This window comes from Tursiops truncatus, chromosome 1 (genome assembly GCF_011762595.2).
Source record: "Tursiops truncatus isolate mTurTru1 chromosome 1, mTurTru1.mat.Y, whole genome shotgun sequence".
Classification (NCBI taxonomy): Eukaryota; Metazoa; Chordata; class Mammalia; order Artiodactyla; family Delphinidae; genus Tursiops; species Tursiops truncatus.
In genome coordinates, this window is record NC_047034.1 from 101,439,738 (window position 1) to 101,455,352 (window position 15,615).

A 15,615-nucleotide genomic window follows, 5' to 3' on the forward strand; every position below is an offset into this window, starting at 1 on the left:
GGGAAATGTGTACACTAAGGCATTGCTACATCATGTTCATTTTTTCCAACAAGACTGCTTCTTTGAACGTGAGCTCCCAGGCTTGGTTCCCGGGGTGTGTGTGAAGAATCTGGTAAAGATTTTTGAGCACCATGGCAGGCCAGCTGTGGACCGTCTTAACATTACCTTCTATGAAAACCAGATCACCGCGTTTCTCGGTCACAATGGAGCAGGGAAAACCACGACCTTGTGAGTCTCTAATTTTCTGGCTCTCTTCTTCCTCTTTTAGCTTCAGTCTATTCTTGCCCATTGAGTTTTAGTGACAAAAATGTGCCAATATTTGTGTCCCAGGAAGGTGTTAAGTACAATGCAGTTTTCAAAGCTTATTCTCATATATTGTTTTATTTGATCCTCACATGAAATTGGAGACAGAGGTGGAGTAGTAAGTTTATTGCCCCCTTTGTGCCAGGGAAGTGGACATCCAGAGAGCTGAAGTGACTTTCCCAAGGTCACCAAGTTGTAATGGTTCCCTGGGGGCAAGAGCCAGGTCCTCCCAAAATTGTCTCTTGTCTTTGATGCTGCGAGCCGGCCTCCCTACCCCCAGCCTCCCCAGCGTTGCCGTCATGATGGTGGTGATAAAGTCGTGGCCACCACCATCACATGCCCTCTGTCTGTAGAGCGCTATTTACTTTCAGAGAGCATCCCTTTTCCTACCTATGAGGGTTGGTGGTAGTTCTGGAGAAAGTTAAAAGGGGCTATGGGGTAACTGCCTGGCAACTGAAAACTAAGTTCAGGGAAGATGAAGGCTCTGCATGGACTCCTCAGGTCAGGAAGCTCCCCTCACTTTTCTAAGGGCCCTGAGTGTCATCTGCTGCGAAGGAAAACAGGGCCAGCTAAGGTTTCCCGAGGAGCAGCAGGGCAGGGAACCCATATGAACGCAGTCGTCAGGTCCTTTGGCTTCTTAGAGAGCCCCAGGAAGGAACAGCTGTGTACACCCTGCATTGGAATGTTCTCTGAGGGCGGTTCAGTGTGAATGGAATGTGGGGCTGGTGCCATTATACTTGGTTCTGTTTCCCTCTAGTGGTCGATCAACAGGCCAGTTCAGAGAGCCTGAGATTGTATCTGGCTCAGGGACAGAGCTGGGAGGGTTAGCTGATTTCTCTCCTTGTTAACTAATATGGTCAGAGAGCCCCAAGCCCTGTTCAGGACCCCAAAGGCAAACACATTACTTCATGAATGTGAAATGCAATGTCCCCTGGTGGCCAGAACACAACGTTCAATAGAAGTAATATAATATTTTTGAGTCTCCCTTTATTCTGGCATTGTTCTAAGTGCTTTACAGGTATTAACTATATTTAATCCTCCCAAAAAAAACCCCATGAGGTGAGCGTCGTCATTTCCCATTTTACAAAATAAATCAACATTCCTATTGGGCTTTTTATTATTTTGGATCCAAAATTATTGTGGTGATAATTCCCAGGCCTGGGTTCAATCAGTTAATCAACAAATACACGTTGAACGCTTCGGCTTCTCAATAAGACCTTGCCTTTCGTAATGGTGACATCAGGCAAAACTTGGACCCATGGGCTGGATACCTTTAACTGAGCCCCCTACAGCGCCAGGAGCTGTGATGGCTGAGTTGGGGAGGGATCTCCGGCTGCAAGTGAGCATTCTACAGCTGGGAATCAGTGTACACCCATCAGTGCTTGCCTGAAAGAACTAGGAAATAAGTGAAGCAGAGAAGGAAGGCGGATGTGCTCATCCTCCTAGGGGCCTGGACGTACACACTGGTGCTAAGCCCCGTACAGGAAACTGTTAGTTCCTGCAGCTGATGATGGTTGGGGTTTAACTGAGGGTCAGAATCACCGACCCTGGGGTGGAGGCTGCTGTCCCAAGGCCTTCCTAAAGGCCAGCCTTTCAACCACTGACTCCTGCGTTTGGCAGGTCCATCCTGACGGGTCTGTTGCCACCGACATCCGGGACTGTGCTCATTAGGGGAAAGGACATTGAAACCAGCCTGGATGCTATCCGGCAGAGCCTTGGCATGTGTCCACAGCACAACATCCTGTTCCACCAGTAAGTAGAACAGGAACTGAGACCCTCCCCATGCCCTAACCTCACCTTGCCCTCCAACAACACGTTCTCTAGAGCGCAGCTGAGGGATGCCAGCTCTGGGGGCAGAAGGCAGTACTCTGCTTTGGCTTCCCCCACCTTCGGGGTCCTTTGTCCTGCTTGCAACGAGACATGCATGTGACTGTGCCTCTGGCACTCAGAGCTGAGCTCTTCCTGCTCAGAAGAGTGGTGCTGCCTTCTCTCTGTCAGGGTGGCTGGTCCCGGGGCCCCTTGCTCAGTACTTGCCCAGAAGTCTGGTCCCTTTCAGGGACCAGAGAGGAGACCATCGCTCCTTTTTTCCTCTTCAGCCAGGCATTAAAAACTGACTTTTGAGGAAGCTTTTCAGTTGCTTTTTTCCCAAACTTTTATTTCTTATCCAAAAAGTTATATACAGTCATTGAAGGAAAGAAGGAGGGAAGACGGGAAGGAAGGAAATATAGATTAAAACAAAAAATAAAAGTCACCTGTAATTTCACCAGCCATAGAAAACCACTGTTAACACCTTGATATATAATTTTTCTCTTATACATGTATAGATATGCATATATACTTTAAAATTATAAAGGAGAATAAAACTCTGCATACCATTTTGTAACCTGTTTTTTTAAATGTGATTGCTTTTTTAAACCTAAGATATCATGAACATCTTTTCGTGCTATTACATATTCTTCTATGCAATAAGTTTTAATGTGTACATACTATTCCGTTGTATAATGTGCTATTTCAGCTGTCTTAGATATTTTGGCAGGGTTGGTATTTTGTTTCATTTTTCTATTATAAACAACACCATGATGAACATCGTGATTGCTAAATCTTTGTGCTCATCTTTAATTATTTCTATGAGGTAAATTGCTAGAAGTGGAATTGCTGAGCACATTGCCTTTCTCATTGCCCCGTCCCTATAGTCTCACAGTGGCTGAACACATCCTATTCTACGCGCAGCTGAAAGGGAGGTCCTGGGAGGAGGCCCAGCTGGAGATGGAAGCCATGCTGGAGGACACAGGCCTCCACCACAAGAGGAACGAAGAAGCGCAGGATCTCTCAGGTGCTTGGTGTTGGGAAAAGACAGCGCTTCAGATGGCATATCCATGGTTTCCCAGCGCACAGGGCCTTGTGCATCTGCCTGTGTGCATGTGTGTGTATGTGTGTATATTCTTAGGCCTATAACAGGAGAGCTCCTAAGGGTTGGAACATTCTATAAAGTTATTCTGACCATCTAAGACCAACCCACCTCTGGATTATTTCCCACATGAAGCACTATCTTGCAGCAGCCTGGGCTGTATTTGCTCTGATGTTTATGTGTTTGAACTCAAAGGTGAGAACAGTCTTCAAATGGTTTGACCCTAGGAGGCAGGGATTTTCTTTCCTGCATTACGAGGCCTGTGCCACTAGAGTTTTGGACACTGTGTGAATATCTCAGGAGGCAGCATCAAGCTGCTGCTGGATCTAAGGTGCCTTCCTTATGAGGTCAGCCCTGGGCCCTTCTCTTCCAATTGTCCACAGCTCCCGTGACCCTGCCGCCTTGTACCTCTAGGTGGCATGCAGAGGAAGCTGTCCGTTGCCATTGCCTTCGTGGGAGATGCCAAGGTGGTGGTTCTGGATGAGCCCACCTCTGGGGTGGATCCCTACTCGAGGCGCTCCATCTGGGACCTGCTCCTGAAATACCGCTCAGGTAATGGCCACTGTGCATCGCAGGTGCTCTCACTGAGGCTTTATGGGTGCTCTCCACTCTCTCACACCTAGGATTTTGTAAGGGCCACAGCTGTACTCAGACGGGGCTTTATCACTGGCTTGGGGGAGTCTATAAGTTCTAGATGAAGCCTCCTGAGATATTTTGCACAAGTACAAGCAGGGAGTTACTGATGAAGCAGCCTACTTCCCAAAATGCTCTAGAAAGTTCTCTCGACCTGCAGCCCTTCTGTCTGAAACAATGGGAGCAGCTCTAGTGAAATTCCCCCTTGGAAACCAGGTGTGAGGGCAGTGAGCCTGTGTTCAGTGCTGCAGAGGACTGCTGCAGATGGAGATGTCTCAAAGTGTGACATTTCCTCCTCTGTCGTGGCACGTGCAACCAGAGGTACAGATGCAGAAGAGACAGCAAGCAGAGCTAGTGTCCGTAAAAGTGGTGGTGTGGTTCAATCCCGCGGTCGATTTGCCTTCCTGGAATCCTCATTTACCATTTTCTTTCAATGACATCTCCAGCTAGTATCAAAGAGTGTGTGTGTGTGTGTGTGTGTGTGTGTGTGTGTGTGTGTGTGTGTGTGTGTGTGTGTGTGTGTGTGTGTGTGTGTGTGTGTGTGTGTGTGTGTGTGTGTGTGTGTGTGTGTGTGTGTGTGTGTGTGTGTGTGTGTGTTCTTTGCAAAGATGATAAATGCAGTGCTTAATGACCCAGAGAATACACATATAGAACTCAGAAGATGCTGACTGACTATAATAACCATGTCCCATATATGGTGATTTATTTGCATCAGGTCCTATGTCTGATGAAGAAATAATCCGTGAAACAGTGCTTTACAATATGCAGGATGCTAAAAACGTTAGCTGTTTTCGTTTTTATTCTAATATTCTAGACTTTATTGCAGAAAACTTGTTTTTATTTATTAACTCCCAGTTTTTGCAACCCATATAATGGGAAGCTTGCCATACATCCTCTCCCATCCACACCTGGCCCAGGCCTGCCTGGTGATTCCCCTGACCCCTGCCCTTACAGGCAGAACCATCATCATGTCCACTCACCACATGGACGAGGCCGACATCCTCGGGGACCGCATCGCCATCATAGCCCGGGGACGACTCTACTGCTCCGGCACACCGCTCTTCCTAAAGAACTGCTTTGGCACAGGCTTCTACTTAACCTTGGTGCGCAAGATGAAGACCATCCAGGGCCAAGGAGGAGGCTGTAAGGTTTGTGTCTGTCCAGGGAAAGAGCCTGTCCTGGGTGAGAAGGAACGCACAGTGTGGTGCTGTCCTTCTGGACTTCTACCTAAATCAGACTCCAGCCAGCAGAACTGACCTCTTTGTTTCTGGAACCATTTGTAGATTTTGATAAAAGGGCGTTTTGAACTCTCCTGCAGAGATGCTTTACCCCAAATAAAACAACTAGTTTTAAACGACCTCTGATTATTATAGGCCAGAATCCTAAACTGCACACGTGGTTTGGTGCAACATAGAAGGGAGTGACTTATTCTGCGAGGTTACACTAATTAAAGGACAGTAGTTGTTTAAGTTCCTTTTTTCATTCCAACATTTATGTTCCCTAATTAAACCCAAATTTCATTGGTAAATGAAAGCTAAGAAAAAGATTTCCTGATAACTATAACCTGAAAATGGTGAAGTGAAAAAATACCAACCAGCAGAGACCAACTCAGCATGTTAGGAGCCCCAGGTTCAGGTCTGGGCTGCAAGGTGAACAAACTGTGTCATCCTAGGCAAATTCCTTAATTCCTCATTGTTGTGGGGTATTTTCCACATAGAAAATGAAACTGATAATTGCCTCTCTGCTTCTTGGGGTTGTGGTGAAGATAAGTGAGATAAAGTATTATAAATGTGCTTTGGGCTCATTGAGAAAGGCATTGCTCACATTCAAGTTGTTTTGTCATGCTTATTTTATTGTAGCATTATTTATGCCTCTGGCCCCTGTAGTTTAAGCGTCTGGCTGCTTCTGGGTTTTCCAGTCCTGGATAGACTTCCACAGCCCAGCATGCATCCCTGGGGAGGGAAAAGCAGAATGTCTTGCACGGGCCAACCTATAGCTTTCACATAAGTAATGACAAGCCAAAGGGGTCCTTCAAGTTTCTCTCTGTGCCTGATTCACACACTCTGCAGAACAAAATCAAACAGCCACAGCTTCAAAATGTTCAGATGAAGTGATAGATTAAAACAGTGAAGAAAAATGTGTTGACTACACTTGGCGTGAGAAACAAAGCATGGTGGTGACTTCAATGAGCATCAGGGAGATGCTATAGAAGTGACTGACGTCCATCTGTTGTAGGGGACCTGCAGCTGTGCGTCTAAGGGTTTCTCCATCAGGTGTCCATCCTGCGTCGATGAGATAACTCCAGAACAAGTCTTGGACGGTAAGGACTCAGGCAGACTGTACCTCAGTTCTTGTCTGGCGATCATCTCTGGGTATTGTTGGGTGTGTCCGGCTGTCGTGCATTTCAGTGGGAGCAAATAGAACACTCTGTGTGTTTCTCAAGCCCACAGTCATGCAATTGCTCATCTTCTTCTTTGAGTTTTTTCTCCTCCTCCGTTCCCAAAGGGATGTTAAAGTCATGGACCTAAGGGCCCTCTCCTTTTAATGACGAATCCAGTCTTTGTTCACTCCTTGCCCTTGTCCATAGTAAGCCTCTACTCCTGGAGTCCTCCTGCCTGGCTCCAAGCCACATTCCTCAGTGTCTGGAGAAAAGGGGTTCTAAAGGTGCCAGCTGGAGCCCTACAGTGGAGCCACGGCGATGCACAGCCCTCATCGTGCACTTTTCCAGAGAGTCAGTTTGCACGGTGTAGATGCCAAATCTGAGGAATATTGCACATCCCTGTTACACGCCCAGCTTTCCTCTCAGCTTCCAAGTTTTCCAGTGGTTCTTGCTTGGATTAGAGTGTGTCAGACCTCATAAGGGGTGCCTCCACTCCAGGGAGATGCCAAAGAGAGGCTCTCGCTGTGGAAGCACTCATCGTGCAGGACCTGACCTCCTGCCCTAGAGTGCTTGTCAGCAGTTCTTTCCACTCTCCTTGAGTGCTTGCCTCTCACCCTTTCCCCGGGGCGTCTTCACAATTTGAATACCACACTTCCCATATTCCTAAGTACGAGCAAAACTAAACCTATGTACTGATCCAAGTTAATGAAGGGGGAAAATAGCTGCTTATCAAAGAAAAGACAAAGTTTCCTACTTAGCACAAATATTTTTCTAACTAAAATCTGGTGAAACAAGAAAACGAGACAATATTTATGCACCACGCTTAAAAGCTGAGGCAAAATGCCCAGAGGTGCATCATATTTACTCTCCCACCCTCTCTTTGCACTGACAGAACCTGTGGTGAACGTGAACACATCTTTTTAGAACATTTCTGTGTCTTTTTCCTAGTCTGCCTTGCCATGGGCCCCTCCCTGCTTTCTGAATAATTTTTTTTAAAAGAATACATTTAATTACTGTGTGTGCCAAAGTTAAGGTGGAAACAGAGCCTGCTGGCTGAGGTGAATTTTTTAAATATTACTTTATTTCTAAATAAAAGTTTATTTTCTTTGAATAGAAGAGAGATGCTGTGAAGGGTGGGAAGCACAGTAAGTAGTTATACCCGAAATAAGAGAAGGAAGATCGTTTCAATCCCCATTAGCTCCTTGGAAGGCTTTTCACACACACACACCCACATACCACACACACTCGCAGACCTCCCTGCCAGACGCTGAAAGCCCTGCTGCCCTGAAGGACTGCTGCTGGAAAGGCTGACACACACGTCTAAGACACAATTCCTGGGAATCCAGCAGCTTCAGGTTCGATTTCCTTCCTAAGAGAACAATGAACGTGACCCCTAGAGAGCTGTTAGGGCAGAGCTGCTTCCTCCTGTGAGGAGCCCTCCGGCCCCAGCATGAAGTCATCTCAGAGCTGAAGACAATTGAGTCTAATTTGCATATTTGACTTAAAACAAGCCTTCCAGTCCAGCTAGGCAGAAGGATTTGGGTTGAAAGCTGTGAAATCCCTCCACATGAGTCATTTCTAAAACAAAGAAGGAAAAGAACTCATTGGGTGATCCTGACTCTGAGAGGATGGCTTGCAGAAACACACAAGACCTGGGCTCTGAGTCCCCAGAATCCCTTCCCCTTTGACCTGCCTCTCAAGACAGTGTGCTAGGGAATTGTCTCTTCAAATGCATGCTTTAAATTTTTTAATTAGATTTTTAATTTTAAAGTAACACATGCTCATGCATAAAATTCAATTCTGATGGTATGAGTGTATCAGGTGAATACTTGATACTGGACACTTCCCCACACCCCATGCTGTGCTTCCTGTACTCCATCCCATGGTCCATTTCCACAGCTTCTCAACCCCCTTCTGCATTTCCTGTGAGGTGGGGATTAAGGGTTTTGTTTGTTTGTTTGTTTGAGGAGGCAGATGCAATCCCAGGGGAAATGGTGCAGGCCTCCCAAAAGTTAGACCAGGCCTGGGTGTGTGATTTAGGAAGGGGAGTTCTCACCCAGCTTGGTCACCAAGGCCGAGTGTGCATATTGGGCAAGTCCCCTATACCTTGGGCCAGACCAAAAAATGAAAGCAATTTTGACTCTCTCAGGCTTGTGGTGATTAAGAACGAACAACGTTGATGACAAGAGCTTTCTTACTTGAGATGATGTTCGTGGTAACAAAGCAGCTAACACTCATCTATGGACCGGGCACATCATTCTCAGTGTTCAATGCATATTAACGCATCCAAGCCTCACAAATCACAATGAAGTGGGTGCCATTATTTTCCCCTTTACGCAGATGAAGAAACAAGGGTATGACCTGCCTAACGTTGCATAGCTTGTAAAGAACAGAACATTTGATTGAACAAAGGAGAAAACTGGCACAGGAGTGTTACATGAGCTCCCCAAGGTTACACAGCTAGTTGGGGGGTGGGGTGTTGGCTTCCATCTCCATCTCCCTTTCAGTGCTCATCACAGGGCCAGCTAAGCTATAAATAGACATGACGGAGCGCTATTCCTCTGCAAGAATCACTACCGAGAAAGGAAATGCCCTTTTCTCAAATGAGAGGCAGAAGAAAGTAGGGGACCTGGGCAAGTTCACAGTCTTCCAGGTTCTGGAAAGCAGAGTTGATGTCAGCCTTTCTTCTTGTCTTAGGGGATGTGAATGAGCTGATGGATATGGTTTGCCACCATGTTCCGGAGGCGAAGCTGGTGGAATGTGTTGGTCAAGAGCTCATCTTCCTTCTTCCAAATAAGAATTTCAAGCAGAGGGCATACGCCAGCCTTTTCAGAGAGCTGGAGGAGACCCTGGGTGACCTGGGGCTCAGCAGTTTTGGAATTTCTGACACTCCCCTGGAAGAGGTAAGGCAGAGATTCCAGGTGGTTGCTGTCAGGTACCAGAAGAGGTGGTTCTTTGCCAAAGTCTAACACAAAAGTCTAGAAGGGAAATTCTGTAAAGGCAAAAAGCCGTAATTCCTCACCCAAGCGTAGCAACTATCTTCATTTTTGGCTCATTTCCTCCTGCCTTTGTCCATACGCACACATATTTTACATAGTTGTGGTCACCATATGCATACACTTTTGTATTTATAGAAGACTATGTTCTTAGACAAAGAGTCGTAATGTATTTTCTTCCTATGATGAAGCAATCCCCAACAGAATTGAGCTTGGGTTAGATTTTTCTGAGAGTGGGAATGCCTAAACCAAATTCTCTCTTTTTTCCTTCTTGACAGATTTTTCTGAAGGTCACGGAGGACTGTGAGTCAAGACCTCTGTTTGCTGGTATGGCGCCCGAGTGTGGAGTTTGTTCCCTCACCACACCCACGAGCTCTATCTTGAAAGCCTAAGGAAAAGTGCATAAAACAACAAAGCAGGGAAACACTCCTCCATCGCCTTCATCTGACCCCAAAATAACAGGCATTTTGCACTCTCAGTTCCTTTGATTGACAAAGGAAAGACAAATGGAATTAGATCTGGGTGGGAAGACTCTAGACGAAATCAGGATTCTTAAGGAGGGCAGGCTGGGAGCTTCACCACCCCCAAGCTTCTCACCCTTCCTGGTCTCCTGTTCCTGCCACATCACCATCCTCATCTCCTAGTCTTATCTCTGCCAGGCCTCTGATCCACTCCTGCTTGCATGAGTGACAGCTCGCAGAGTTCTTAGAGATAATGGTGACAGTAAATACAACCCAGATGCCAGCTAGGACCTCCTGGCCTCTTTGAGATGGAGATAAAGTTATTCTGAGCCCTCATTTAGTGCACTGCGGAGCTTCAAAACTGTGGGGACCATAATTGCTGTGGATTCTGGGGGTTTCTCTTCCATATGTGTGAGCCCGGCCACCAACCATCCCCTTCCGTGATTTCTACCAAATCTCAGAGCCACACAAAGCACTCGTGAGTGCAGTGGATTTTACTGTGGGGGGTGGAGGTTGGGGAGATGGACATGCAGGAGAGCTTACCTGCCGCAACACAGGCCACTTCTGATAGAACAGCAGGTATCCACCCACTCTGATAAAATGCTCTCCCTGGCTTCTCCCTTCCCATTCCATTTTCCTCTCTTCTGGTCAGAGGCAAAGCTGTGAGGCAATTCTCATTTGCTGTCTTGGGCACCTGCCATTGGTGCCCAATGGTGATATGTTACACTTTCTACCCAGTGTAACATATCGCAGTATTTTCGTGTGCAAAGACTGTTTCCTCTTTGTTAGTTTCCGGTGCTAGCTCTATGTCACTGTTTTCATCTTGCTTTGTAAGTGATCCCAGCTATGCCTAGAACTAACAGTAGTCAAATATATCAGCCCACACATGTGCCATGACCCAGTTAGGCTGTGTGGCAGCCAGAAGAGGTGGCCATCCAGGCAGAGTGGGGAGAAAGGTGCAGTGCTCTGGAGGGGGTGGGAGCAGCTCACCACAGGGCCCAGGTCTTCTTTCCAGCTTTGTAGACACAGGAATTAAATTTCCTCAGCTCACCGAAGGGCAAAAACTTACATTAACCAAAACCAGAATGAAAACATGCTAATTTATATTAGAAGCTATGATGGATTCAAGAATCAGGGCCTTTAATCTGCACAGAATGCTCCTTCTTAATAATTAGGTCCTGGGACGTCCCTGGTGGCTCAGTGGTTAAGAATCTGCCTGCCAGTGAAGGGAACACGGGTTCAATCCCTGGTCCAGGAAGATCCCACATGCTGTGGAGCAGCTAAGCCTGTGCACCACAACTACTGAGTCTGTGTGCCGCAGCTACTGAAGCCCGCACACCTAGAGCCCGTGCTCCGCAACAAGAGAAGCCACTGCAAAGGGAAGCCCGCGCACCGCAGTGAAGAGTAGCCCCGATCGCCGCAACTAGAGAAAGCCTGCGCGCAGCAGCGAAGACCCAACACAGCCAATACATAAATAAATAAATAATTAGGTCCTTTTAGAAGAATAAATTACACATCAGAAGACTGGTCATTCTGGACACAGAATAGAATGTTCGAAAGAGACAGTCAAGGGTAGGGGTTAAGAGCATAGCCTCTAGAGTGAAGCAGACCGAACATCAAACCTGAACTCTGTAATTTGCTAATTGAGTCGCTTTGGGTAAATACTTAGCTTCTTTTTTTCTTTATGAGAACTCTTAAGATTCAATCCCTTAACAACTTCTGTGTATAACATGCTGCAGTGTTAATTAATTTTATCATGTTGTACATTACATCCCTAGTACTTATTAATACTTAGTTTCTTTGTACCTCAGTTTCCTCATATGCAAAATGGGGATGATAATAGTATCCACCTTTTAAGGTTATTAAGAGAATTAAATGAGCTAAAACATACCAAGTCTTAACACAGTATGCAATTTCTGGTTACGATTCAGCAGCACCCTAATCTCAACACTTACAAATATCTCTTACGTCAAACTCAGCCCTAATTTATACTTTACAAAGGGCTAAGTATCCGTTTTATTTGATTGTCACTATAACCTCGTGAGGCTGGTAGGGCAGGGATTGACCCCATCTGGGGAAACTGAGCTCATGTAAGTTGAATGACTTGCCTTAAAGTCACACAGGCTTTTGAGTCTTATTATTCCCTGGTCTCAGCTCTCAAATCTAGGACCCTCAGTTATACACTCCCACTGTCTTCCATTTTTCAGGTGGCTAATTGTATTTGTTTCGAATAGGCTCCGTTTTAGAGGATGGCATTTTTCTGATCTTGTCTTCAGAGTCTGAAGGAGCCTGTGGCTGTCTATGGAGTCATACATAACATGGTACCAAGAGGGTCCAAGCCATTTCTGAAGGGTGGCTCACTGCCAGTGGCCTCTGGAGGGCAGCAGAAAGCCAGAGACAAACAGACCTGAAGCCCTCAACTCTGGTCTGGACCGTCGACTCCAGTCTGGTTGGGGCATCGGGGAGAGAGCAAAGCTCAGAGGATAGACACGAGGACAGGCAGCAGCAATCCTACCAGAGGGAGGGCCATCCACAACAGACATCAGATCTGAGCCCAGATCAAGAGGAAGGACGTGGAGATGGGACTCTGGTGCCAGGTAGCAGTGAGCCTGCAGAAGTTCTCCACCCTCTTGAGTAGCAGGCCTGGTACGCTGCAGGTGCCCGTGAACGTTAGCTGAAAGGATGACTCAGCTGACCCAGCTCCCTTTGCAGCTGCCCTTGTCCTGGGAGACTTTAGGAGAAAGCAGCTGGGGGCAACTAGCCATCCTCTAGGCCCTCTATGTCCAACAACATATTCTGCAAATAAATATTAATCAGTGACGATAAACTATAGCTTCAACATAACAGATGACTTAAAATGGTTTATAAAACACATTTATGTGTGTTAGCTCATTTAATCTTCATAAAAACCTTTTTCTTGTTTTCATTTTACAGATGAGAAAACTCAGATTCAGACAGGTTGAGTCACTTAGCCAAATTTGAACATCTAGTAAGAGTCAGGATTCAAACCCAGGTCTCCTAACTCCTAGTTCATTGCTCTTTCCACTACTTCTCGGTGACCTCTAAAAATTTAGAAAGAACCAAATCAACTGTGACTTTTACTTTTTTTATGTACACAGGTTATACATGAATATATTTTGTTGTTAAATTCAAATAATACAAAAAACACTAACCCTTCCCACTTCATCCCATGCCCTTTTCCAGCTCTGCCCCTGAAGCTGTAACCTTTTTTAACAATTGACAGGTATTCTTTCAGAGCTTTGCACATGTGTACACATTGTGGGTGTATGTGTATACATAAAATATGTTTCTTTGCATATGATAAATATGCTGTCTAACACAAATATGGTCTTATTACACATATTGTTCTGCACCTTTGTTTTTTGGTTTTTTTTTTTTACTTATATGTGTCAGACCTCTCTGTCTTGTTCCCTTTAACGACTGTAGAGAATTTTAAAACAATTTCAGGCAATTCTGTCTATAGATTTTTTTTTATATATATATATATATTTTTTTTTAAGAAGATGTTGGGGGTAGGAGTTTATTAATTAATTAATTTATTTTTGCTGTGTTGGGTCTTCGTTTCTGTGCGAGGGCTTTCTCTAGTTGCGGCAAGCGGGGGCCACTCTTCATCACGGTGCGCGTGCCTCTCACTATCGCAGCCTCTCTTGTTGCGGAGCACAGGCTCCAGACGCGCAGGCTCAGCAGTTGTGGCTCACGGGCCTAGTTGCTCCGCGGCATGTGGGATCCTCTCAGACCAGGGCTCGAACCCGTGTCCCCTGCATCAGCAGGCAGATTCTCAACCACTGCGCCACCAGGGAAGCCCTGTCTATAGATGTTTTATATCAGAAAATAGAATTTTAAAAAGTTTATTAACCTTCCTGGCCTGATATTTTGTTGCTGACTTAAATGAAGGGAAAATTTACACAGTAAGAAAACAATGATCTTGTGAATGTTTTTCTAAACTATTAATTCCATCTCCCAAACCAGGCGGCACTCAGCAGAAAAGAGAAAACGTCAGTCTTCGACACCCCTGTTTGGGTTCTAGCAGCAAGGCCAGACAGACTCCACAGGGCTCCGACGGCCACCCCACGGAGCCCGCTGCTCCCCCGGAGCAGGATGGGCACAGCCAACTTAACACGGGAGTGCAGCTGGCCCTCCAGCACGTGCAGGCGCTGCTGGTCAAGCGGTTCCACCACACTGTCCGCAGCTACAAGGACTTCCTGGCCCAGGTATTACTGCAGTCTTTGGCTGTGCCTGTTTGCCGGTGGCCACGCCTACCAGACCTCTCCCAGCCTCCCCATCCTCTCTCAGGCTTTCTGGTGCACATGGGGTCAGACACTGCGATGGGCACCCTCTTTGAGTTCTGTCAGCTTTGTTTCCTCCCTGCCAACCTTTGTTTCTTTTTGGTAACACAAAGCTTCTTTGTAAGTACTCTACCTCACTTAGCAGAGAAAATAGAATAAGAGTGGATATGTTAATATTGCTTTTATTTTTATAGGGGAGGGTGAAGTCATGTTTTCATTCATTTTTTTGCAGTGACCTTGCATATCAAGGTCATTGTCCGCTTTTTCTTTTTATACTTTTTGTACAGAAACAGAAACTCTGGTTCACCTCTGGCTGAGCATTGGCCTACTTCAGGGTTCAGTGTTGACCTGCTTCAACCACCCTTCAAAGGTTACCAGAACATTCTGTGTTCTCCTTCACAACCTGGCTTTGCACATCCTCCCATCATGTTACCCAGAAGACTGACCTTCTCCATCAGGGCCCAGTTATGAGGCTGCTGGATAAATGTTTAAAAGAGAGAGAGAGAGAGAGAGAGAGAGAGAGAGAGGGAGAGAGAGAGAGTGTGTGTGTGTGTGTGTGTGTGTGTGTGTGTGTGTGTGTGTGTGTGTGTGTGTGTGTGTGTGTAACATACCACATACCACAGCCCAAGTTACCATGTTTATTTTCCCATAGATTGTGCTCCCGGCCACTTTTGTGTTTCTGGCTCTGATGCTTTCCATCATCATCCCTCCTTTTGGCGAATATCCTGCTTTGACCCTTCACCCCTGGATATATGGGCAGCAGTATACCTTCTTCAGGTGCGTAGACTCATCCTCAGATGTCATCATCCACCTCCTTGGGTTGTGGGGCTCCTGGGTCACCTGCTGCTTGGTGCGGCCCTGACCTTCCCACTCTCTGGGACAGTCACCAGCATGATAGTGGTCCTCAGGCTGCCCTCAGAAAGGAAATTAATGAGTCTGCCACTTGGGAAAGGTGACCCCCAGGTGGACACGCAAGACTGCCAGGAGGAAGGAAAGAGAACGCAAAGGTTGGGTGAGTGGGTTGAAGCTCCATTTTTTGAAGTGCAGACCTGATACGGAATCAGACCACTGGTGTGTTCAAACAGCCTACCCCCCTTCTCAGGAGACTATAGCCACCTCAAGGCAGATCCTTTGCCTTGTTCAAATGCCAGGCATGTAGTAGCCGTTCAACAGGCATTTGCTGCGTTGCATATTGGCTGCTTTGTCCCTCTGCCCCAGTCACATGCCCATCGAGTAAGCCCCTCTCACTCTGTCTAGCATGGACCAGCCGGACAGTGAGCGGCTCATGGTACTTGCAGACGTCCTCGTGAATAAGCCAGGCTTTGGCAACCGCTGCCTGAAGGAAGAGTGGCTTCCGTAAGTCCCTGTGCACCCCTGCCCTAACACCAGCAGCTGCCCTGGGAGACCCTGATGGTGGGGGCCTGGGATGGCAGGGTTGGGAGAGGCCCCATCTCAGTCCTGCTGTGTATTACACGAACACCACCATACCCCTGAGCAGCACTCACCCGGCCTCTCCATCAACACCTCTGTGCGAGGGTGTTCCCTGCCCCTCAGGAAGCCCCTGCACCACGGGACAGCTCTGTATTTCTATAGTTCTCCATATAAAAGTACCATGCTGAGTTGACAT

General features: G+C 46.7%; 1 protein-coding gene across 1 annotated transcript in view; it reads left to right on the top strand.

The window, feature by feature from the left end:
* The window catches only part of ABCA4 (ATP binding cassette subfamily A member 4), a 111,253-nt gene that overhangs the window by 59,070 nt on the left and 36,568 nt on the right, over positions 1-15,615 (top strand). Inside the window, exons 14-24 of the mRNA XM_073810836.1 lie at positions 54-228; positions 1,924-2,055; positions 2,997-3,136; positions 3,626-3,763; positions 4,799-4,992; positions 6,080-6,164; positions 8,922-9,127; positions 9,499-9,547; positions 13,672-13,913; positions 14,641-14,765; positions 15,246-15,344. Coding sequence (XP_073666937.1) covers positions 54-228; positions 1,924-2,055; positions 2,997-3,136; positions 3,626-3,763; positions 4,799-4,992; positions 6,080-6,164; positions 8,922-9,127; positions 9,499-9,547; positions 13,672-13,913; positions 14,641-14,765; positions 15,246-15,344 — 1,585 coding nt within the window. The remainder of the gene's footprint in view (positions 1-53; positions 229-1,923; positions 2,056-2,996; positions 3,137-3,625; positions 3,764-4,798; positions 4,993-6,079; positions 6,165-8,921; positions 9,128-9,498; positions 9,548-13,671; positions 13,914-14,640; positions 14,766-15,245; positions 15,345-15,615) is intronic.